Raw genomic sequence first — 24148 nt, 5'->3', positions numbered from 1 at the left:
CTTCATTTTCTAGTCATTAATCTCTCTTTTAAGAGTCAGCCTTGGGGCATCTGGGTGGCTCAGTCGGTTAAGCGGCTGACTTCAGCTCAGGTCATGATCTCTCCGTCTGTGAGTTCGAGCCCCGCGTCGGGGTCTGTGCTGACAGCTCAGAGCCTGGAGCCTGTTTCAGATTCTGTGCCTCCCTCTCTCTCTGCCCCTCCCCCGTTCGTGCTCTCTTTCTGTCTCAAAAATAAATAAATGTTTAAAAAAAAAAAAAAAAAGAGTCAGCCTTGCCCTGACAGATGATGCAGGAAAGCAGAGCTAGGCCTGGCCTAAAATCTCCTTGCCTGTTTGACCTTAGGCCAGCCATGGTTTTCTCATCAGTAAAACGCAGACCCTGGTGGCTTGCCCTGAGGCGCTGGTGTGAGGGTTACTCAAAGGAACAGTGACACACTAGGGTAGAGTCTCACTCCTTGTGAGCATTCAGGAAGTGCTCCTTCCTTTGGATGGTTCATTTTGCACACCTGGAACGAACAGAAGGCAGAACAGAACACTTCTAGGCCCTGCAGATGGTGCTGGCTGTGGCCATCCAGGTTGGGGACTTGGCCACAGGTTGGTGGAGAGTGACACTGTCAGGAGAGGGAGGCCAGGGCCTGCTGCAGTTGCGGAGACGGTTCTTGCTGAAGTTTCCCTACAATTCGTGTTGCAAAATCAGTTATTAATTTTGTGGAGTTAGAACAGAAAAGGAGCCAGAGATGGGACTAAAGATGGGTTTCAGAAGCCACAGATCAAAGACCTGTGGAAAATTCTAGAAAACATTATTCAATAACTGATGTGAATGAATACTTTATGAGAAAATTAGAAACTTTTTGAATTCACTAAGTCATGGGAAAACCACACGTTAAGAGTTTTGTAGATTAGCACTGTAGGTGAATGCCAAAGTCAGAATATTTTAATTTCCTTGAAGATCCTGCAAGAACCCTTCACATCGTGTGGTGGTTAGGATGCAGGAAAGGGGGCAGAGAGTGATCCCTGGTCACGTCTGTGGCCGGGCCAAGGGCCTGGATGATATATCGGTGTCCTCAGAGAAGGGGGGCTCCGGGCTGGAGGCCAGCTCCTGGACTCTCGGTCCTTCGGGGACTGGGAAGCACCGTGGGAGGGTCTCGCCTCAAGAAACCCAGCCATGAGGACCAAACAGCACTTAAAATCCCAGGGGCTGGAACAGGCTCTGTAGCAGAGGGAACAATTTCCGGGGTCTTCGGGAAGCCTCCTGCAGGGCGCTGCGGTCCCCACGGGGAGGGCTCCCCTGCGGCGGTGTCCAGCAGCAGAACCGCCAGTGAGGTGCAGGCCGCGCAGGGGCGAGGTGACACAACAGGAGGACACGTGGGAAGTCTGACACATTCCAGAAAGACGAGTTCTTCCCCTCGGCCACGCTCACTTTGATGACTTTTTAAAAAGCTTATTGATTTTGAGACAGAGCACGGGATCAGGGGAGGGGGGGAGAGAGGGGGAGAAGGGGAGAGAGAGAGAGAGAGAGAGAGAGAGAGAGAGAGAGCGAGAGAGAGAGAGAGTGAGAGAGTGTCCCAAGCAGGACTAACCCCTAACCCTAACTAACCCTAACTCCACCCCGGGCTCGAACCTGTGAGATCACGACCTGAGCCGAAAGCAAGAGTCCCTCGCATCCCTTTGATGACTTTTTGATGCAAAACTTAAACACGCTGGGGGGAAACCGCTGTCGCCTTGCGGGTGTAAGCGGCAGCTCGCACGGGTAGCGCGGGATCCGCTCCCCCGCGCGCCAGGGCGTCGGTGTCGCTTAGCAACGGGGCCGCCAGGCCTAGGCCGAGGTCCAGCTGCCAGCGGGGACACGCCTCCTTCCAGCGTTCCCGGAAGTGGCGTAAGCGGTAGGCCCCGCCTCAGGAGAGGCGGAAGTGGAGCGGCCTCCAGCATCCAGCCTCCAGCCCCCAGCCCCCAGCCCCCGCCTGCAGCCTCGGCCCGGCAGTGCGTCTGGGCCCATGGCCGCCTACCCGTACCGCCCGGGCCCCGGGGCCGGCCCTGCTGGAGGCGCGGCGCTGCCAGACCAGAGCTTCCTGTGGAACGTTTTCCAGAGGTGAGGCCCGGCGCCACCCAGGCACTCACGAGGCTCCACCGGTCTCCCCTACGTTCTCCTCGGCCACCCACCTCCCGGCCTCCTTCCTGGCTCCCCCCCCCATGCCTTTTCCTGGCTCCTTCCGGCCTCCCCCCCCCCACGCCTTTTCCTGGCTCCTTCCGGCCTTTCCCCCCCGCCCCCCCAAGGCTCTTCCTGGCTCCTTCCGGCCTCCCACTCCCCAACCAACCCCCCCCACGCCTCTCCCCAGCCTCTTTACTGGCTCCCTCTGGTCTTCCCCTCGGCCTCCCTCCTGCTTCCCTTTGGTCTCCCGTCACCCTGACTCCCTTCCTGGCTCCCTCCGGCCTCCCCCTTGGCCTCCTTCCTGCTTCCCTTCGGCCTCTGGCCTCCTCCTTCCTGGCTCCCTTAGGTCTGGCCCCGACCTCGTGCCGGAAACCCCCCCTTCCCCCAGGCCCCTGTCGAGGTGCAGAGCCCGCTGCAGGTGTCCAGGGGATCGCGGCCCCCACCCCCGAGCCTACAGCCCAGGGGATTGCTGCTCCGGGAGGGTCTTCGGGATGCTTGTTTAAGGTAAACAGAAACACAGACTGCTCCAGCGCTGTTACAGTCCAGCAGCTGGGAAAGAAGCTGGAGACCGGCACTGCAGCGTATTCTGTCCCCAGGTTGCCCTTCAGAATGAATGAGTGACCAATGGTCATGGAAGGACGTGTCTGAGGCAGTCTTTTTGCTGTTTATGAAAAGGAGAGAATACAGACTGTCCAAGGGAAAGAAAAGGAGAAAGGCTTGACAAGGCAAAAGGAGCCATCTCTTTGGGAGAACCTTGTTCCCATGCGGATGCGAGAGTGAGAGTCCTAGCTGCCTCCAGAGTTGACGTAGGCTTGGCAGAGGAATGAAGTGTTTATGCTTGATATGTTTTGCTTGTCCTGCTCTTTTATTCACCAGCTTGACTGGTCTTGATTTTGTAGGGTTGATAAAGACAGGAGCGGGGTGATATCGGACAACGAGCTTCAGCAAGCACTCTCCAACGGTGAGTGGGACCTAGTCGTCAGGACTTCTGCTGAACTTTGAGCCTGACCCACCTGTAGTAAATAACTTCTTTTCCCAAGTACAGAGGAGTTATGAAGGCCTAATTACTGTTACTGGCATGTGGTGGAGGTGCTTCTGATTTATTTTGCCAGTGGGTATCCTGCGCCAAGGGCCTTGCCGAGCCGTTCCAGCCCCTGCATGGACAGGCGCAGGGAAGCACTTGAGAAGTGGAGGTTAGGGTGTAGGTTTTAGGGAAGGATAGGAAGTTTAGCTTTGTAGGGCTAATATGCTTCAGGTACATTGAAGATCACTGATTCCTTTCGTGACCGTATCTCTGTGACCTCTTGGGAGAGGATCATCAAGGTGCCAAGGGCACCATGGGGAAGTGACTGGGATGTTGGGGATGTGGCTCTGGCAGGTGGATTGTGGGAAGATGGTCTTATCAGTGGGAGAATACTAGGCATTCAGACAGGGATAAAGGACCATAGCTGTTACATGGCAGTGTGTTGGGGTCTCTCCATGGAGTTCTCTTGCCAGTTTCAGCCTGATTAATCCACAGAAGTACTGTTTGAGACCTTTCATTTTATTAACTACCTGGCTCTTTTGCCTTTTAAAAAATCCCTCAGATGCCACTGACTTTTCTGATTCTTAGATTTGTAGCTTGTCTTTCCAGAGGTGTGCCATTTAAGGTAGAAAGGGATCGATTCTAAGATGTTGGAAGACTCTTTTTTTTTTTTTAAGTTTATTTTGAGAGAGAGCGCACGTGCATGCGTGTGAGAGAGTGGGGGAGAGTCAGAGAGACAGAATCCCGAGTAGGCGCCACACTGTCAGCATAGAGCCCAATTAGGGGCTCGAACCCACGAACTGTGAGATCATGACCTAGCTGAAATCAAGTCGGTGCTTAACCAACTGAGCCACCCAGGTGCCCCAAGATTCATTTTTATTAGTAGGAACCAGTTTGATGTTCTAGAAAAAGTAAGGATGCCGCCACCACCTCACAGTGCTGGATATCGGGCTAAAGGAGAATACGTGCCCTCATTGTGGGCACATACCAGGCACTTAGTGTGGTTTATTGCCTCGTGATTTACATGAAGTACAGGGTTTGTATTTACAGATTAATACGTTTAAAGAACGGTACATACCACTGACTTTTTTCCTCCAGTATTTAACGTATATGGGCCACAGGTATTGGTGTATAACTTCACACGTATTTATGTTGTTGAGTTTACGAAATTTTTCTTAAATTTTATTTTTAATTTTTTTTAAATTTACATCCAAAATAGTTAGCATATAGTGCAACAGTGATTTCAGGAGGAGATTCCTTAGTGCCCCTTACCCATTTAGCCCATCCCCCCCCCACCACCCCTCTAGTAACCCTCAGTTTGTTCTCCATATTTATGAGTCTCTTCTGTTTTGTCCCCCTCTCTGTTTTGATATTATTTTTGTTTCCCTTCCCTTATGTTCATCTGTTTTGTCTCTTAAAATACTATATAGTTGTGTTTACAAAATTAAGAAATTTCTTTATGGGGCGCCCGGGTGGCTCAGTCGGTTGAGTGTCCCACTTTGGCTCAGGTCATGATCTCACGTTTCATGGGTTCGAGCCTCATGTTGGGGTCTGTGCTGACAGCTGGGAGCCTGGAGCTTGCTTCAGATTCTGTGTCTCCCTCTCTCTCTGTCCCTCCCCTGCTCTTTCTTTCTCTCTCTCTCAAAAATAAAAATGGACATAAAAAAAAAAATTTCGTTACTCTCATTTGACAATTGTGCCTTCTTGATTCCTCGCTTATCATTACTAATCTCTTTTCAATTTTTGTGTCTCCAGTACTTGGTTACACTTGGAGGAGTAGAAGATAAGGTTACTAGCACATGTCAGAAACAGCTGCAATCCAGCAGGCTATGACCTGGCAAATCTGGCTTAAAACTTTCTAAGTGTTCACCAAAATGTATGTCTTCACATTCTGTTAAATGTGGTCAGAGGTTCCAGAGGGTGGCCACTCCAGTGAAAGCACCCTCAGAGGTCATGCTTCAGAGGCATTCCTTCTGAGTTCTTTTCCAGTAAGTGAGGACCAACTCTCTTTGTCCATTTGCTTGAAGTTTTGAGGGTGCTGCCCAGGTTTGGGATCTCTGTGAAACCTGCCCCTCAAGAGTGATGGTCACACTCTGACCTCATTATCATGACAGTGTCCACCTGGGGGCTCCTGTCTGAGTTCAGATCCTGGCTCTCTCGGTTCTAGGAATACGACTTTGGGCAAGGACTTGACCCTCCTGGGAGGGTCGGTAGAGGAACTGCACGCAGAGTGCTTGGTGCAGTGCCTGACACGTAGCAGGGGGACTGTGTTGTTGGCTGAGTGGAGGAGGGGTATTGTCACCAGCCAGGCCAGGCAGCCAGCTCAGGTGCCACATGAGGGGCAGCCACTGTTTGTAGGCACTGTGCCAGCATTTAACAAACCTGATTTCACATGAGCATTGTTGTTTGAGCCCCCGGGGCATGGTGGTGGGACCTAATCTGACCTATAGGGTTAGGCTTCTGTATTTTCACTAGAGGGTGTCAGTAATGCTCCTAGTTCTAGTTCAGCTGGTTGTTAAAGAATATGGGTCTTTACTCTGTTAGAGCATAATCTTGAACTCAGCTGCTACTAAATATCTACCAGGAGGCTGTTTAAAAGAGAATGAATTTTCACAGTTGTCTAGAGGATGTTAGGTTCACCATTGTTGAGACCCTTTGAAATCAATACCTGCTCTAACCTAGTATCTGTCGGGACTGTCTCGGTGGCCCTCTGGAGGCCCTTTTATTGAGTTGCCCTGTGGGATTGCCTCAGCTCTTGTTCAAGACATGTAAAAACTGGCCTCCCTGTTCACCTTGACAGAGGCATGCCCTCTGCGGGGTGACTGCCAGGCAAATGACCGGCTCCCTTCTCCCTAGCGGGGACGGTGCCTCTGGTGTTCCAAGCACCTTTGGTGGCTGTTCTGTCTTGCTTTGTTTGCATTTTATTAACCTTGAATCTTTTAACCAGTTAGATTTGCCTCTTCAAATTAGCTGTGAAAAAGTTTAAATTGGTGGCTGGTCAGTAGCATGAATTTAGAATTTTAAGAGGGGGATTTTACTGATCTAGTCTTAGAACCCTTTCTTATCCTCCTACTTTCTCCTCCCATCCAGTATGATTAAAATTTACTTCATTCTGCTCTACTGTGGATATCTGCGTACATATAAGTTCTTTCTGCAGTAAGGCAGGTTATGTATGATGCACATTCACAGAGTAGGTGGTATCATATCGCTTGCGGAGTTACCCGTTGTGGCTTTTGAGCTGTAGCACAGGATTTAAACCCAGATGTGTGTTGCTGGCACCCCTCGGTGCCCGTGCTCCTGTTGTGCTGTGGGTGTACTTCACAGCTAGGTGTCACAGCACCGTGAGCCCTGGTATCTTCCCATTTGTCTCCAGGAGAGTGTCCACCGCTTGCCGTGGGTCCTGTACTCCTGCCTAGAGCACCTGCCCTTCGTCAGCATGAGGGGAAGCTGTGTGCATCCTATGTTTCAGATCCCTGTCTGCCTGGAGGGGTGTGCCCTCTCCTGCCTTTGAGCCCCCTCAGCATCGCTGCTTTTTCTTGGACGCTCCCTGCTCTCCATTCTCTGTATTCTACATGATCATTGTCGTAGCTGTCTCTGGCCACTAGACTGTCCACTTCTCGAAGGAAGGCCAGACTGGGCTCCTCTGCGCAGCTGCTCTGTGTGCCCAGGCACTGCTCACTGGACGGGCCTGTGTCCATCCTGTTCCCCCCGACTGCCCCCAACTTCCTGGAGCTGATGCGGTTGAAATTTGACTTCTGATTGCTCTCCCAGTATTGGGGTTCTGTTTTCATATTAGAACTGGAATATTAGGGCTATTTCAGGAAGTTGGTTTACTTGGTCTATTACTGGTTAGAAAACTGAAGATACAAACTTGTATGATTTCTCACTTTAATTAAATCTGTGCCTGTGTGCTCTCTGCTAATATCCAGTTGAAACCATCCTGAAGAAGTACTTGTGGGTCCCATACACTGACTCCTTCATAAGACTTGTTTCCATAGGAAAGTTTCTAAAATTGGCTGCTCTCAGGAAGGTTTGTGGTTAACAGGTATGAAGAAAGACAGAAGAAGACTGTTCTCTTGCCTTCATTTTGAAATAACATCTCATAAACTATCTTGAGTTTAGTACCTTTTTTTCCCCTAATTTTTACATTATTTCTTGGAATTATGGGAATTTTATTTTGCTCAAGCCTCTTTTTTGTAGTTCTGCAGGTTTGTCTTAACATAACCTAGGTAGGTATTTTGTGGAGACTTTTTTAGCTGCACTTTAAAAAAATAATAATTCATATATTCTTTTTTTTTTTAATCAAAATAGAGTTCTGGCTTTCTTGAGGATCCCATATTAAGAAGAAATGAGAGGGGCACCTGGGTGGCTCACTTGGTTGAATGACCAACTCTTGATTTCAGCTCAGGTCATGATCCCACGGTTTGTGAGTTTGAGCCCCACATCGGGCTCTGGGCTGACACTGTGGCATCTACTTGGGATTCTCCCCGCCCCCTGTCTTTCTCTCTCTCTCTCTGTCTCTCATACGCACTGTCTCTCTCTTTCTCAAATAAATAAACTTAAAAAAAAATAAAGAAGAGGGGCACCTGACTGACTCAGTCAGTTAAGCATCCGACTTTGGCTCAGGTCATGGTCTCACAATCCGTGAGTTCGAGCCCTGTATCGGGCTCTGAGCTGACGTCTCAGAGCCTGGAGCCTGCTTTGGATTCTGTGTCTTCCTCTCTCCCTCTCTCTCTGCCCCTCCCCTGCTTGTACTCTGTCTCTGCCTGTTCCCCTCTCTCTCTCCCTCTCTCTCTCTCTCTCTCTCAAAACTAAATACTAAAAAAAAAAAAAAAAAAAAAAAAAAATGGAAGAAATGAGAGAAATCAGACCATATAAGCAGACTGTTCCCTGCACACCAGTGCTTCTGGTGCCATCACTGCTCCTGCCCTGACAGTCCCAGTTTGGTGGGTAAGGGTGTTTGCTGCTGGTAATGCAGCAGGGACACTTAGAGGTTTACCCTCAGCTTCCATCCGCCTGTGTGCGGAGAAGGGCTGACTCCGCAGTTGCTGAGTTGGGTTGCTCTGAGCCTGCTCCTTCCCAGGAAGGATTTTCATGGCCGGCTGCCTCCTGGGATATTCTGACTGAGAAGGGTGTTTGGCCCACTGAGGGCCCTGAGCTGTGTGGTACCTGTTGGCCTATATAGTTGATCCCAACAGTACGATTTATGGCAAACACCTGCTTTCCCTCTGGGTCTCTGGAGCGTCCATGCCTGCCTCCCCAAGAGAAACCCTGGGTTGTAGACTGGGGAGTTCCCTAGTTGACAGTACTTTGCCTCTGTCCTCAAGACTCCTAGCTGGAGGAGTGAGGACGTCCTGTGTGGCTCCATGAGGGGGTCCCTCTGGGCGCTGCACGGGTCTCCACCGGATTCTCCTAGTGCCTTTCTCTGCTCTGCTGATTTTACTCTGGCCTTTCATTGTAACGAACTGCCTGAGTGTTGGAGTCCTAGTGAGTCATGGAGCCTGAGGGTGGTCTTGGCAACTCCAGTACAGCCTGTCGTGTCTGCTCTTCCCAGAGATGCACCCCGCCAAAGTTGCAGATAGAAACAAAATAGAGTTGGGATTCGATGGACCTGGCTTTGCCGACAAGTTTCTTCTCCGTGACCTTGAGCACATTGCACTTCTGGCCCCAGTTTCTTCGGATGTAAAAATAGGATGACTGGAAGTTTAGATCCTTTTCCTCCTGGAGCCAAGCCCCTCTGCACCAGATCCTGCATCTGTCTGCTATAGAACTGGGAGACCCTGGGGCGCCTGGGTGGCGCAGTCGGTTAAGCGTCCGACTTCAGCCAGGTCACGATCTCGCGGTCCGTGAGTTCGAGCCCCGCGTCAGGCTCTGGGCTGATGGCTCAGAGCCTGGAGCCTGTTTCTGATTCTGTGTCTCCCTCTCTCTGCCCCTCCCCCGTTCATGCTCTGTCTCTCTCTGTCCCAAAAATAAATAAACGTTGAAAAAAAAAATAAAAAAAAAAAAAAAAAAAAAAAGAACTGGGAGACCATGTGTCTTCTGGGACTGAGTTTACAGTGTTTCACTAGTAGTCACTTAGATTGTTTTTAATTTTCATTAATCTAAATGCTGTAGTAATTTGACCCAGACTTTCATAGAACCAGTTTCCAGCTGTGGCATTTATTAGATCAGTGCTGTTGATCAGTATTTCAGAAAGGTCATGTTTCTGACTGTGCTATTTGAAGTTGTCATTCCAGCACTGGCGAAGTCTGGGATTTTGCTGAACCTGAAGAGACACCGAAGTTCTGCTGATTGTGTGCATTGGGTGCCTGTGCTGTGTGCCCGTCCCTGCAGGATTTGCTTATAACTCCTCATCTGTAGCTCCTCTCTGGCAGAAAAGGCCAGGAAGGCTGGGAGTTCTAGGTCTGATGCAGTAAAGTGGAAAGAGATCACCAGTGATGATGTAGAAAAGTCTCATTCTGCTGCTGTTGTTGCCCCTAGAGATTTCAAGTAGTTAAGTGTCTCGATTGTGCAAATGCTGGATGTTGTGAACTCCTAACCCCAACCACTCACTAAAGCCAAAGTTTAAGCTTGTGGTTAACAGGACATAATTTCAATAAAGAAAACTCTTTGGAGAGAGTGAAAAGACAATATATTACCAGAGCAGAATGGGTTTTTTCCCCCTTGGAGAATGGAGGCAGATGCAGGTTCTTGACAGAATTTGTGTGCTTGGGAGTTAAGTGGAGAAATGGTAAGGTGTCCTGATGGGGGCTGTCTCTACAACCATGGATGGTTCTTTGGGCCATTGTCATTTGCTTAGGGTGGCTTCTTAAGGCTTCAGCCCTGCTCCCAAATTATAGGTGACAAAAGTGTATTAAATTTACGTGGGAAATCACATTTCTGTATTCTTTAGTTCTTTAAGATGAAATTGAGGCAGGACACCTAGAAGTCTAGGTAAAAATCCGACAGGCAAGCTTTTGCAAGATGACTGGTTCTAACGTTCAAACATGCTGCTGTCTGGGAGAAGCAGATGGGAGTGTTTGAAATTGTAGGTGGCCCTGAAACCTCGGTTAGAGGGTTATGGAGTTGCAGGGCTTGTGAAAAAAGTCTACCTTTATAATGTACCCCCTGTTTTTAGTGAGTGTGTTAAATTGATTATTTGCGTTGTATTTTCTTACAGAAAACTGTTTTATAAACCACTTAAGAGTTTCAGGCTGGCGCTCAGGTGCATTTAGTGCTTAACACAGCTGAGATATTAAATGTGTGCATGTTGCCGTGTTGCAGCTTCATTGTGGGTTACTGAGCTTTTTATGTTTAGTCTGAGAACCAGGCCGCAAGACCTAACTGTTGGCTGTCGTTACCCCTTGGATTCTGTGCAGAGTCGGGCCCCGTTTGGGTAACAAGAAGGATGAGCAGGGGTAGCAAGAGGTTGCCTCCTCCGCCTTCCCCTTGCGCGATAGCCCCGCAGGAAACCTGTGGGTCTCCGTCCTTGACTCAGCGCATGGTGACCTGTTGCTCTCCGGAGCCTGGGACCCCTGCCGTCGGCAGAATCCTCCAGCATGGCTGCCAGTCCCCATGGGCCCCTCAGGGATGCGCCTTCCCCGGGCACCCCACGTGTGCCTTTCCAGGTGGCACCTGGCTTTCACCACAACAGGTGCTCACGTTTGCACGCTACTCAACTGTTGCACTTGTGTTGCTTTTGTTTCAAACTTGTTTGGCCGAGTCATTTGCGAGATGGCTCGTGAGGCTTCTGCTGACAGTCAGGATGGCCTGCGGGGGCTGCCCTCACCTTCACAGATTGAGAGCGCATCGGCCTGTAGCAGAGGTGAAGGGAAGACAAAGGAAAAGTGAATCAGGAAAAGGCTTCAGTAGGTGCATTAGGTTCCCTGGGCTTCTAGTCCGTGGTGGGCTGTCTCCTGTGGAAACAGCAGGTCGCTGCCTGCAGCAGCTAGCTGGGAGGGAGGGAAAAACAAATGAGGTGAGGAAGTGACACTCTCTGTCTTTAGAACTTTCTTTTCTGTTGCGTTCTCTGTAACATAGTTTTATCATACGGGTTTTCAGTAACGTGCCCTAATAGCTTCGTATACAGTCTTCTGCCCGCTCTGCCCACCCCACGAACGTCTGTGAAGCCTGCAGAAGATGCTTATCCAACCCCGATGTGCCAGGCACAGGGACAGGTGTGCCCCTGCCTTCAGGGGAAGAGCAGCCTTCACCGAGTAACTACGGTGGTGCTCGTCCCAAAGGGGAAGCTCGAACCTGCGCTGATAGAGCTGACAGATTTAGCTTAGGGGCTGGGGGGACGTGGGGCGCTCAGGGAGGGCTTTCCTGAGGACGCGTTTTTCCTGTGGCTTAAAGGAGAGGTGAAGGTGAAGGATGTGCGTGTGTTGGGAGGCACACCCCGGGTCTGGAGAGGCGCGTGCGTGAGCCCTGAGGTGAGCAGGCACAGCCTTTGGGCGCCGCAGCGGGAAAGCCCAGCGTGGAGGACGGTTCCCTTTGGAACCATAGTTCCGAGCGAAAGGTCACGATGTGAGGTCAGGGGGTGGGGCTCTGTGAGAAGCACGGAGTTTTACACAGAGAGGGAAATATGAGGTGTTTCCATACAAGTGCGGTGTGGGGAGAGGCCCTGCTTTCCCTCCACATTAAAAACACTTTTTTTCCTTGTTTTTAGTTAGTGTAAAAATTGGTAATGGTGTAAACCACTCTGGACACAGATTTTGGGGCATAAAGGTATCTAGTGAACACTTCATTATCGGTTGATAAACGGTTCTGTCAGATTCAGCAGTCTCTCTATGACAAATATTTGGTAATGTCCCCATTACTGTACGGAAGTGGATTCTAGGGTGCCATAGTCTGCTTTTTCACACTCGCAAGGAAAATAACGTGCAATCTCAGGAGAAGACTTTAAGGCATGGTTGTATGGTATGTTTTGCAGTATACCTCTCAACTTACCTGGTGGCTGAACGCCTGGAAAACTGAGTGTATATTAAAATACTCTAGAGCCGTATCTTGTTTACACAGTAAAGTACCCAGCTTCACGTCATTATAAACAGCTTGGAATGTTCGTCTGTTGGGGCCAAGGGACTCCTGCACAGTGTGGGATGGGACCCCAACCGTGACGTGCTTACAGCCCCCCGTGGTCATGGCAACCAGAAATGTCCCCTGGGGACAGTGTCCCTGCTGACAAGTGTGGTGCCAGGGTCTTCCCGTGACCCCCAAGTTACTTTTGTTCGGTTCAGATGGTACAGATTCGAAACCTAGAGCTTGCTGGTGTCTGACTGTCATTCCTGTCGCTTATTTTCAGGCACATGGACTCCATTTAATCCAGTGACTGTCAGGTCAATCATATGTAAGTAAAGGTGCTATTGTCCCGCCTGTGCTTGCAGACACCTGTCCTGCTTCATCCTGCCCTCCCGGCTGAGCACTTGAGCTCATTGTCTGACGTGTCCTTTCACATCCCGGTTCTGAAGAGTTCAAGTACCTACAGGACCGGCGCGCTTCACACACCGTCCGTATCTGGCACGATTGTTGACTGGCGGAAACACCCGATACTCAGTTTTTGACCTGATTTTTCATTCTGTGCGCTTTCACTGAATTACAGTGTACTTCTGAGCAGCCAAGAGCGCTCATGTTTCAATCTTCCATTAGCGTCCCTTCCTGAAAAGAAACCAAATGATTTGTCATTTTCTCAGCAGTAGTTCAGGCTGAGTTCATATATATATTTTTAGCCATTTTGCAATTACATGGAGATGTAGTTGTAGGTTCTTTCGTATTTGGACCCGGAATTAGGCTGGGTTTTTTTGTTTGTTTGTTTTTTTAATGAAAAGCAAGTCTTCCTAAGAGAAAACACCTAAAGCCGATAGAGTCTTCTTGTCACTGGGGTGGGCCTGCGCTGGTGGGCGTAGGTCCTCTGGGAGAATGGAAGTGGCGGTGCCCGGAGTTGGGCCCAGTTCTGGGAACTGAGAAAGTGGAGGGGCTCCTTCAGTCTGCACTTTGCTTTCTTCCTGGCAAAGTGAGAGTATCCACCAGGCGCCGTGTCTTTGTAGCCTGCTTCGCTGTGAAGCGTTATTTCTGCTGTGGCTCTGCCCGTGTTTTCTTGCCCTTCCCTCTTTACCGTGTGCCTCACGTCTGTCTAACGTGGCTTAGGGGCTGTGGCTGGAGAGCCAGCCGGCAGAGGTGGTCTGGCCCTCCCAGTCAACGAGTGAGCGTTTCTTGGCCGTGGGCACCTGCTGGCCGAGCACCGGCCTGACCCCGAGGCGGGTGTGGCTGTGGCTGTGGCTGTGCTGTGGTCGAGCTGCTTGCTGATGACCGACGAGATGCCAGCTGCTGCACACCACTCACGTTCCTTTCTGTCTCAGCTATGTTCGACCGAGAGAACAAGGCTGGCGTGAACTTCAGCGAGTTCACTGGCGTCTGGAAGTACATCACAGACTGGCAGAACGTCTTCCGCACCTATGACAGGGACAACTCTGGGATGATTGACAAGAACGAGCTCAAGCAAGCCCTCTCAGGTTTTGGTAATTCACTTATCTTGATTGTATAGCATGTTTCATTTTGGAACCTAGGTGCCATTAATGTTTTTTTACTTGGTTCATTTTACTGATTTTTTTAACTATGACTTTTTTTGGCATACAGATTTATACTTTGATACTTTTTATATCATGAAGGCTTATATTTGACCTGAAGACTTTCATGTGGGTTTTTTTCGCATCCAAAATGAGATAAGGGCTATGCAATCATTTCTCACTTGTGAAATGTAGTGACGTCTCACTCACATTGAGAATGAGGCAGCTTTGGAAACAGTTTAACGTGAATAAGTGAAAAGAAAATGTCGAGCAGCTCATATTTCTTGATACATCACAACACGTGGCAGGATGATCCAGACACTCATCAGAGATGATTCTGAAGCTGCAGACACGGTGTCGGCAGGCATGCAAGTGCCCGTTCTCAAGTGCGTGCAGGCTCAAGTGTGCTGTGCTGCTGGGAGTGTTCACCCGGCCTTCCAGAGTGGGTCAGTGGGCCCTCTGATGCGGGGGTGTGGGTCTGAGAGGAAGGTGGGATTTCTGGTGTGTAGGGCTATGCAGACATGGGGTATTTGTCCGGGGCTTGTGGGAGTCTCACCCAGAGTCTGGTGTGTTTGGGATGGTCTCACTCAGCCCTGTGTTCACTGGGCCCCTATTACAAAACCCCTTCTATATTTTGCTTAAAAGTCTGCTTATAAATGCCAGCTAGAAAAAAAATAAGGCAAGTTTGTTTATAATGTACTATTTTTTTTTTTTTTTTTTTAATAATATACTGTTATGGGTTGCCTGGGTGGCTCAGTCGGTTGAGTGTCCAACTTCAGCTCAGGTCATGGTCTCGCGGTTCGTGGGTTCGAGCCCAGCGTCGGGCTCTGTGCTAACAGCTCAGAGCCTGGAGCCTGCTTCAGATTTTGTCTCTCTCTCTCTCTCTCTCTCTCTCTCTCTCTCTCTCTCTCTCTCTCTCTCTCCCCCTCTCTCCCTCCCCCCCCCATGCTCTGCCTCTCTCTGTCTCTCAAAAATAAATAAATGTTAAAAAAAAATTTTTAAGTTAAAGTTATAATAATATACTGTCATAATGTATAACGTACTTCTAGGTATTTTGAGTTTTAATAATACAAAGGACCTTTTTAGTTCTTATGTTAATGTGTTATTAACTTCTGTCCTTCCCCCATTTTTCCTCTGGGCACATACTTCATGGCTGTCTTTCTCTTTCTCTTAGTTTGTTGCCTTATGAATTCTGGTGGTATTCAGTTAGAGGCCCTGGGAATCCATAGCACGTTTGTGTTCTCAGCTCACTGGGTGTGGGTCAGGGTTAGGGCAGGACTTGACCTCAGGTTCTCTGCATTGGGACTGGGAATGCTTCTGACTTTTCTCTACCTATAGGTTGGGGAGAAGGTCAGGCCGAATGGAAGATCTGGGAGGGGTGGCTGGCAGCTGTCCACAGATGGTGGTCCTGGGGCTGCGGGTAGCTGCTGGAGGCCCGGCTGGGCTGAGGACAGCTTGGGAGGAACCTGCATCCTGTGAATTACTTCCAGACAAGTGACCTTAGGGGTCAGGGAACATGGCATTTTCTAAAGTTGTCAGGCCCAGAGCCCTCTTTTTACTCAGTGCCGGTGTCCAATGGGTCCTTGGAGCTCACAGTGGGAATGCTAGGGGGGGCCGTGCCACTGGCCTCTCTGACCTCCGAGTGCCCATCAGGCCCTGGCGTCTGCAGCCATGGCTGCATGGTCACAGAGGTCACGTGGCACTTCCTTGTGGTAAGGAGCCAGCAGGCCCTCTTGGTCTGGGCAGGGCCGGGCTCCTTCCTGACTTCTGAGCGCTTCTTGGAGAAAAGTATTCTGTGGTGCATTGTAGTTATTCAGAAGCTTCTCCCTGTAGTTGGCTCTTGATTTCTGAGAGCCTGCTCTGGATCCATGCCTTCTATGAAAAGGAACGTTGTTCTCCTTTTCACATAGTCATCACTTTGGAAGATTCTCTGTAGGAACTGAAGCAAAGTCTGTTCAGTTTTGACTCCTAAGGACAGCTCTCTTGCCCTGCTCAAACAGGGGGGCTGCATTTCAGCTCTGCATGTGTGTGAGGGAGTCTGGGGGTGGGGGGCAAGCCCCACAGCGTCCTCTGACCTCTGTCAGCTCCACTTGACGTCTCAGGCTGGTCCTGGTGGCACTGGGTCACCCTCACGGGACCCACGCTGGGTATGATGGCTCACACATCCCTTTTGTAAGCCCATTTCTAGTATGTGCTATGTGCTAGGTACAGAGACCTGGAAATAAAGAGGTGTGTGGGGCATGGCCCTCACACCCCTGCTAGCGGGGAGCTGACCGCTCCACAGTGGGAGTCTGCTCACGTGCAGGGCGGTCCTCCCCTGTGGGCAGGGCAGCGGGCACGGGGCTGCTCCCTCTCCCTCCGCCCAGCATTTTTTGGTGAAAAGGTTATGAAAGTTATCAAGTGTCAGGACCCTCCATTCAGTCGTCACCCATCCCAGCCGCTACCATTTTCATGCTGCATTTGCTCTGTCCCCTGTTGTGTGCCAAGGCTGACGGGGCCTGTGCGCCGTGGTCCCAGCACACTTCATTCAGCAGCGTTTCCCTGGGGCGTGTGTACTACGTCCACAAAATCCACACCATTGACCCACCTTAGAGGTTAACCGTCCATTTGTGTGAGTTAGGGTCCCAGCAGGTCCACAGGCAGCCCCCACCCCTTTTTCATGCCATTGGCTGGTTGTAAACATGGGTCTGTCCCTTGCTGCAGTCTCTGTCCCCTGGAGAGTAGTTACTGAAGGTATGCTATCATGCCAGGCTGCTGAGAATAGGTGATGTGGGGTCTTCAGGGTAGCTCTGATGTCTCACCCCTCCTGCGCCTGTTAGTTCTAAGGAGAGAACTTCATTCTCTTAAGGTCAGGGTGTGGCCCTGTGGTCAGTGTGTCAGGTCTGAAAGGGCCCAGTCCTGACCAGGGTCACAGGCTGGGGCTGCACATGGAGAGCACCTCTTTTTTTTTTTTTTTTTTTCGTTTTATTTAAGTATAGTTGACAATGTCGTGTTAGTTTCACGTGTACAACATAGAGATTCGACAACACTGTACATTACACGATCTGAGTCACCACGCAGTGTTCTGACAGTACAATTGACTATGTTCCCTATGTTATACTTTTCATTTCCTGACTCACTTATTTTATAATCTGAAGTTTGTGCTTTTTAATCCCCTTCACCTGTGTCACCCACCCACCCTCACCTCCTCCTCTTTGGCCACTACCAGTTCTCTGTAGTTATGAGTCTGTTTTTGTTTTGTTTGCTCATTTGTTTTATTTTTAGATTCCACATATAAGTGAAATCATTTGGTATTTGTTTTTCTCTGCCTTATTTCTCTGAGCGTGATACCCTCTAGGTCCATCCATACTGTGACACATGACAAGGTCCCATCCTTTTTCATGGCCGCATAATATTTGTGTGTGTGTGTGTGTGTGTGTGTGCACGTGCACGCACGTGTGCACACACCACATCTTTATTCATCTTTCGATGACCACAGGCTACTTCCATATCCTGGCTACTGTAAATAATGCTGTAATAAACACAGGCACGTTTATATATTTTTGAATTAGTGTTTTCATTTCCTTTGGGTAGATACCCAGTAGTGGAATTGTTGAATCATAGGATAGTTCTGTTTTTCACTTTGTGAGGAACCTCCATACTGTCTTGTAGAGCAGCCGCACCAGTTTGCATTCCCAGCGACAGGTGCAGGAGGGTTCCCCTTTCTCCACATCCTTGCCAACACCTCTTGTCTCCAGTCTTTTTGATACCAGCCATTCTAACAGGTGTGAGGTCATCTCATTGTTCTGATTTGCATTTCCACAGGGCACCTCCTCTTAATTTATGAGGGTGGGGTTATCACTGTGTGGGTTTTCACTGAAGGAAATTCTTCGGGAACAGTCTGCTCCCAAATTTTGCCTCTTATAGAAACATCCTTTTTATAGTTTGTTTGTTCATCATCCGTTTTTCTGGTCTGACTTCCTTTGGTTTTGTTCTGACTGCGATACTATTGAAGAGCAGGGAAATTGGAAGTTAGTCCCAGGGATGATAGAAGTTGCTTCTATTTTCTGTACAGATTGTGGAGATCCAGCCTGTATGTTTGTGACTAGGCCGGAGAGCGGCACCACAGTGGCCGTTGTCTGCTGTCTACACCCTGGATGAGCTCAACCCTCACCAGCTTGGACCTCTTATTGCCCAAAGGCACAGGTGCCAAGTGTGAAGAGAGGAGACTCGTAGGGGTCAGGGGGAGTGGTTCCCATTCAGTACCTGCTGTCTCTGTTTTCTAAGTCATGGTCCTGTTTTCTAATCAACTGGCAGGGAAGGGGGGGCCCTGGATTTAAGTCACAGACGCATAGAGTATGCTGACCACTCTGGAAGGGTGCTGTCATGTGTGTGCATGTTTGAATCATTTTGAGAAAAGTAAGTGCTTTTGCAGGTAATTAACTGTGAAATTCACTCAGATAATAGGTGTATGTATATCCTCGCAAAGATTCCAACAGGACCGAAACCAGTAAAAGTATTTTGGCCCCTGGATCTTCTCTCCTGAATAAGTAAGGACACCAGAGGCACACAGGTAGTGGGATTAGTAGGGAAGGAAGTAGATGTCTTCATTTAGAGCGGCCCCGAGGGGTATCCCTCAGGCACATGGCCGTTGTGTCTCTCTGTCTTTAAAACCACCTCCCTGCTGGTGACCCCTTCAAGACCTATTCAGTAAATTGGAGGTGGAATCAGTGACTCTTCATCATAATATCTGATGGCCCTCAAGTTGTTATGAACCTTGTGAGGCTGCCTTACTCCATATAATCTTTTACTGCCTAATGTCTGTGCTACTTGATGTATAGAAGTACCTATCAGTTAATCTGCTGCTTCCCTAAGTTTACATTTTGTTTATTTGGAAGCTTTCAGTGATGTTTTATCTTTCAAATCTAAAATGAAACTTACCGTTTGTAAAATGATAACTTCACCGTATTCAGGGAATGAAGCCTTGGCCGCCCTGCAGGGTGATTTTTGGGGTGCAACACAGTAGGGTGAGTATACTTGATGTGAACTAGTGAGCGCACGTAAATGACCTGCTGTGCCTGACAGCTCTGGCCTCCGGGTTACGCTCACCCTTCCAGGAAGAAGCGGTGGTCCTCAGGTCAGCCACTCACAGGACTGCAGATGGGGAGTCATGGGAGGGATTGCAGAATGATGGCTTCGTTCCTAGAGTGCATGTGAATGCATTTGCGCCTTGTGTTTCCACCCCCAGCCTCGGCCATTTGTTATCAGCTGCTGTAAGAGGCTGTGGGGCCTTTTGGAAGGAGAATGTGGGTGTTGATGGCAATGTCTGCTCTCCTGGCCCTCTCTTCACTCTCTGTTTTCTCTTCAAGGGTACCGGCTCTCTGACCAGTTTCACGACATCCTCATTCGCAAGTTTGACAGACAAGGGAGGGGGCAGATCGCGTTTGATGACTTCATCCAGGGCTGCATCGTCTTGCAGGTAATTGGGGCTCCGTGGAGGCTCACAGTGAGCTGAGCTGTGGAGCAGGATGGGAGTGTCTGTGAAAGCAGAGGAAAAGGGAAGTACCTGCATTCTGGAATTTGCAGTTTAATGGAGTAAGATCAGTTTCTGGAGCTTATAAAAGTTTGTCTTGTCTGTGGAGAAGCAGTTATTCTGTTAGGTGGCGGTATGGCCCAGTAGTGCACTGTGTCCCTGTGGAGACCCTGTGCAGGTCCGTTCGGTTGCAGACTGTTTTTGATAAATATGGTGTAGGGCTGTAAATGTATTTTCCTTATGGTTTTCCTAATCACTTTTTCTTTTCCTAGCTTAGTTTACACAATACGTACGCAAGGTATGTGTGAATTGGCTGTTATTGGTAAAGCGTCTGGTCAGCAGCAGGCTATTGGTAGTTAACGTTTTGGGGCATCAGAGTTCCATGTGGATTTCGACTGCTCCAGGGCCTGTTGCCCCCAACCCCCACATTTTTTTGGGGGGGCTCAGCTGTATTAGCAGTCCATTCGGATGAGGTCATGTCTTCCAAATCCAGTGGGTTATTTACATGTGTTCTCTGGTACTTTTGTTGTGTTTTCATTCTGAGGAAGAGGATAAATTTTCCATTTTGATCTTTACTGTGCCCTCCCTTTTTGAGTGAGGTCAGCTGCAGGGGCAAGAGCCGGCTCCTGAGCACACGGGCCTTGTTCCCATGTTGCGGCCACTGCCAGCCAGCGTCTGGTGGAGCCCGTGGAACCCACTCCCCCCGTGCTTGGTGTTTCCCTCCTGTGGCCTTGCTTCTTGAGCTGGGAGAGAAACTGGTGTGGAGGTTGAGGACCCTTTCCAGAGACTGAGGGCAGGAGTGCCCGAGTCTGCCCTGCTGTGCCCACACAGTCCCCGCTGCTCCTGTCTCTGGGTGAGGATCCAGGTTATGTAGATTGAGGCTTAGAAATGCAGTGGACCAGGGATGCCTGGCTGGCTCAGTCGGGAAGAATCTGACTCCGGCTCAGGTCATGATCTCACGGCTCGCGAATTCGAGCCTCGCATTGGGCTCTCTGCTGTCAACGCAGAGCCCACTTCAGATCCTCTGTCTCCCTCTTTCTCACAAAAATAAGCAAACATTAGGGGCACCTGGGTGGCTCAGTCGGTTAAGCATCTGACTCTGGCTCAGGTCATGATCTCACAGTTCATGGGTTCCAGTCCGGCTTCACGTGAGCCCTGCTTCTCTCCCTCCCTCTCTGCCCCTTGCTCACTTGTGCGTGTGCTCTTTTTCTCTCTCTCAAAATAAACAAACAAACATTAAAATTTTTTTAAAAACTGCAGTGAACTGATAAACCCATAGATAGCTTTTAAAGTTTTTATTATGACAAATGAAAAAAAAGTAACAGAGACAACAGTGTGATGAGCCCATGTGCCCCTCACTCAGACTCAACAGTTAGCAGCTGATGGACAGCTTGATGTCATACCTGCATAACCGTAACACTTCCCCCACCCCTTACTCTGAAACAGATTTGGGCCATGGAAAGCAACTGTTTTATCTGTACATATTTCAGTAGGACTTGCAACTAGACAATGAGTCCTGGTAGCTTATAAATTTTTTTTTTAATTTTAACATTCTTATTTATTTTTGAGAGACAAGACAGAGCGCCATCAGGGGAGGGGCAGAGAGAGAGAGAGAGAGAGAGAGAGAGAGAGAGAGAGAGACAAGGAATCCGAAGCAGGATCCAGGCTCCGAGCTGTCAGCACAGAACCGGACGCTGGGCTCCAACCCGCGAACCGTGAGATCATGACCTGAGCCAAAGTCTGACGCTTAACCGACTGAGCCACCCATGCACCCCTGATCCTTGTAGTTTGAATTCCGGTCGGGTTATGTCATATCAGCTCTAGAGGCCGCTGAGAAATGTCAACACTGTGAGGTTTTTAAATATAATTTGGAATTTTGGGAAACATTCTCTGGGTTTTTTTTCCCATTAGAATTCTAGATCAGTAAAAGTGAAGTTTCTGTGGCATGCTAAGTGCAGCACTCTGTGACTTCCTTGCCGATGAGGCAGGGAAAAGCCCCATCCCTGTTCAGGGCCTTGTTGGAGAGCTGGGTCTGCTGACATTTGAGCTGTGGCTCTCTGAAATGGGGAGAGCCTTACCCCATCTCTGCCTCAGGGTTTGGTGAGGCTGGGTTACACTTCTTTTGCAGTGTTGTCTGGACACTTAAAAAGGTGTAATGTAAAAATCTCCTTATTCTCTGCATCTGAATTGCTCTAGGGTTAGACTTTTCATTTGAGGTTCTGTCCCATAAGTAAACATCTGATCCTTATATTTCTTCTTGAGCAAAGGTCATTTCGTGTAGGGTTTCAGTAGCTGGGGTAATGTGATCTGAGTCCCACAGGGAGCTCGCCCAGCGCCTCCGCACACCTGTGGGCTGAGGACAGGCCAGCCAGGCTCTCCTGCAGCCCCTGCCTCTGGGCCCCATGCTGACCTGGACTTCTGCTCCCACCCACACTTCCCACATGACCTCAAACATGGGGCGGAGGTGGGCAAGCTACAAGAAAAAAGTCCTGAAAAATGTCTTCCATCTGCCTTTTTCCAGAAAGAAAAACGCTTTTAGAAAATTAGTTTTACAAAAGAACATGAAAATTTGTAGAAATCTTGGGAAAATACAATTAAAGTATAAAGAAAGATTTCCAGTTGTTCTTCAGGCCGGGATTAACTGCTGCTGGTGTTATTGGAGTTGGTTTCACATTAGCGTCTCACGCGTGTTCAGATGCTCCTGGCCACCACCCGAGTGGACAGTCAGCTGTGTCAGGAGCCCCTGTTATTGTCAGCCATTTAATCTGCCGCAGCACCCGAGGGCCGGGCTCCAGCCTGCTCTCGTGACGAACCTGTGTGTTGTTTCCTTTTCTCGTCCTGAGGAATTGTACTATGCCTGCTTCCTTTTGTCATTTACAATTCCTTAGGCCTTTTGTGGTTGTCCAGCTGTCATCTGGAACAGCACTCCTGTAATTGTCTCTGCTTTGGGGGGCAGGGGTCTCCCCTCTGCTCCTGACCTGCTGTGGGGGAGTCAGGCTTGTGCACAGACTAAGGTGGAGCCTTCTGGGTGGGGTGTGCGCGAGGGACCCTCAGGCTGGTACAGGGAGACCTGCCTTCTGTGCTCTGTGGCTGAAGCTTCCTTCATCTGTTGGGAGCAGGTTGTAAGCGAGGGGCTCAAGTCAGGGCCGGTTTCCCTGTGTCCTGAATGGCAAGTGACCAGAGCCGAGGTAAACATTTGAGTAACCCCCACGAGGTTGGTCATAGAGCAGGGGGAGAGGACCCAGGTTTACCACTGGCCCACTTGGGGAACCAAGGCCTGGACCCAGGGCTGTCGTGTATAGCCTGCAACCCACCCCTTGATCTCTTAACCACCTTCCTGTATCCACCCTCCCACCTGACCTCGGCATCCCCCATAGTGGACAGGCCTGAGAGGGTGGTCAGGGTTACCCACCCATGCCTCGCTGCCCTGGTCTCCGTCAGAGTTGGGGTCGTCTGGAGACATGGATTAATTTGGGTTCCTAAATTTTTTGTTTTGTTTTGTTTTTTACCAAATAACATTTTGTTCCTACTGTTAAAAAAATATCAAGATCTAAATGACTGTTGTTTCTTCCCCAGAGGTTGACAGATATATTCAGGCGTTACGATACGGATCAGGACGGCTGGATTCAGGTGTCATATGAACAGTATCTGTCCATGGTCTTCAGCATCGTATGACTCTGGCCTGTGCAAATAACAGCATGACTTAAGGAAGGAAGACTAAAAATGCCAAATCACCCTTTAAAGAAACAGAACACAAATGCAGCTAGATACTGTTCTTTCTTTAGATTTTATATAATTAACATTTGGGGACCTGACTGTACATATGTGGATAAGCTGATTAAGATTTTTGCAAATGTAACAATAGTTATAACTCACATACAAACATTTGATTTGAGACTGTTCAATTGTGCCATGAGGTAAGATATAATAATGTTTCAAGTGTCTTGCATGCAAAAAATTCATCATGTGCATTTCTAGATAGCTCCAGTTCTACAGTGGAAATACTTTTATTAGCCAATAAGAATTTAAAAATAATAGAGAACTTGCACAGAGGCTTTTATGTGCCTTACATTTTTAAAACAGGGTTTATTGTATTTGTTTGAATATGCAACATAAGCAATAAAGCAAATGCGCACCCGGTCCCAGACGGCTCGGATATACTCACGTGGGAGCTCCCAGAGGTCCAGGACCCTTTCTGGGGCGTCCACCTGACTCTGCTAACGGAATCCAAGGAGACCACTGTCCTCTGTGACAGGAGTTCGTTTAAATTTCATAAAACTTCTTTGGACATAGAAATCCAAATTTGGTCTGGAAGCATGTGGGTTTCTGTCACTTACAGTGATTCAGTCCTGCCCTGCGAGGATCTGTTAACTGTGGTTTTTGAACATGAAAGCGGGGTGCAGACAGCTGGGATGGTCGCCCACGTCACCTGCTGTCGGCACACGGCCATTCCCGGGGGGGGCACTCATCCTGCGCCTGTCAGAGTCCTCGGAGCCTGCTTTCTGCCCCTTCCCTCTAAGTGTGCTGCCCCGAGCCAGAATTTGGGGTGGGGGTTGTGAAGACATTCAGATGGGCAGTAGTGATTTATAAATGGGTCTGGGACATCAGAAGTTGGTGTCCCACAGGGGTATGTTGGGGGCTCCTGTTGGTTGAGAGGGGGCCCTTTTTGGGTTTATCTGTGGCACCAGATTGCAGAGGTCAGAACACCACTGACCACAATATGTGGGGTTGGGCTAAAGAATCTCTGGGGCTCATAGACTGGCCTTGTGAGCTCAGGGTGGGTAGCAGGGTCTTTGGGATTTCTACCACTTTCCATGTTGGGTGCCTCTCCGGACATCAACATGCTCATGGTGCAGCACCAGCACACGACCCCAGGTTCTGTTTCAGTCAGCTCAGTCCTCTGACCCCAAATTCCTGACTCCAAG

At 49.3% G+C, this 24148-nt stretch overlaps 1 protein-coding gene across 2 annotated transcripts; it reads left to right on the top strand.

Moving 5' to 3' along the window:
• Positions 1–1888: 1888 nt before the first annotated feature.
• On the top strand, positions 1889–23365 carry PDCD6 (programmed cell death 6). 2 transcript variants are annotated; one of them, XM_047094534.1, is made up of 6 exons: positions 1889–2086; positions 3046–3107; positions 12451–12495; positions 13505–13657; positions 19060–19169; positions 22800–23365. In XM_047094534.1, exons 1-6 carry the CDS (start codon positions 1992–1994, stop codon positions 22896–22898), a joined length of 564 nt encoding a protein of 187 aa, XP_046950490.1. In that variant the 5' UTR covers positions 1889–1991; the 3' UTR covers positions 22899–23365. The 2 variants fall into 2 exon arrangements, with proteins under 2 accessions (XP_046950490.1, XP_046950486.1); XM_047094530.1 differs by having other exon boundaries at positions 1891–2086; positions 13505–13663.
• Positions 23366–24148: the final 783 nt, after the last annotated feature.

Source organism: Lynx rufus, unplaced genomic scaffold, assembly GCF_022079265.1.
Source record: "Lynx rufus isolate CCGP_SWC_20201006 ecotype Redwood Valley unplaced genomic scaffold, mLynRuf1.p SCAF_1, whole genome shotgun sequence".
NCBI lineage: Eukaryota > Metazoa > Chordata > Mammalia > Carnivora > Felidae > Lynx > Lynx rufus.
This window is presented reverse-complemented; position numbering and strand designations above follow the sequence as displayed.

What these genes read in the sequence shown, in the direction of transcription:
- PDCD6 (XM_047094530.1), top strand. Translation starts at nt 1,992, where the DNA reads ATGGCCGCCTACCCGTACCGCCCGGGCCCCGGGGCCGGCCCTGCTGGA. An exon ending in CTGTGGAACGTTTTCCAGAG is followed by an intron (nt 2,087 to 3,045) that starts GTGAGGCCCGGC and finishes TTGATTTTGTAG; the next exon opens with GGTTGATAAAGACAGGAGCG. An exon ending in AGGGCTGCATCGTCTTGCAG is followed by an intron (nt 19,170 to 22,799) that starts GTAATTGGGGCT and finishes TTTCTTCCCCAG; the next exon opens with AGGTTGACAGATATATTCAG.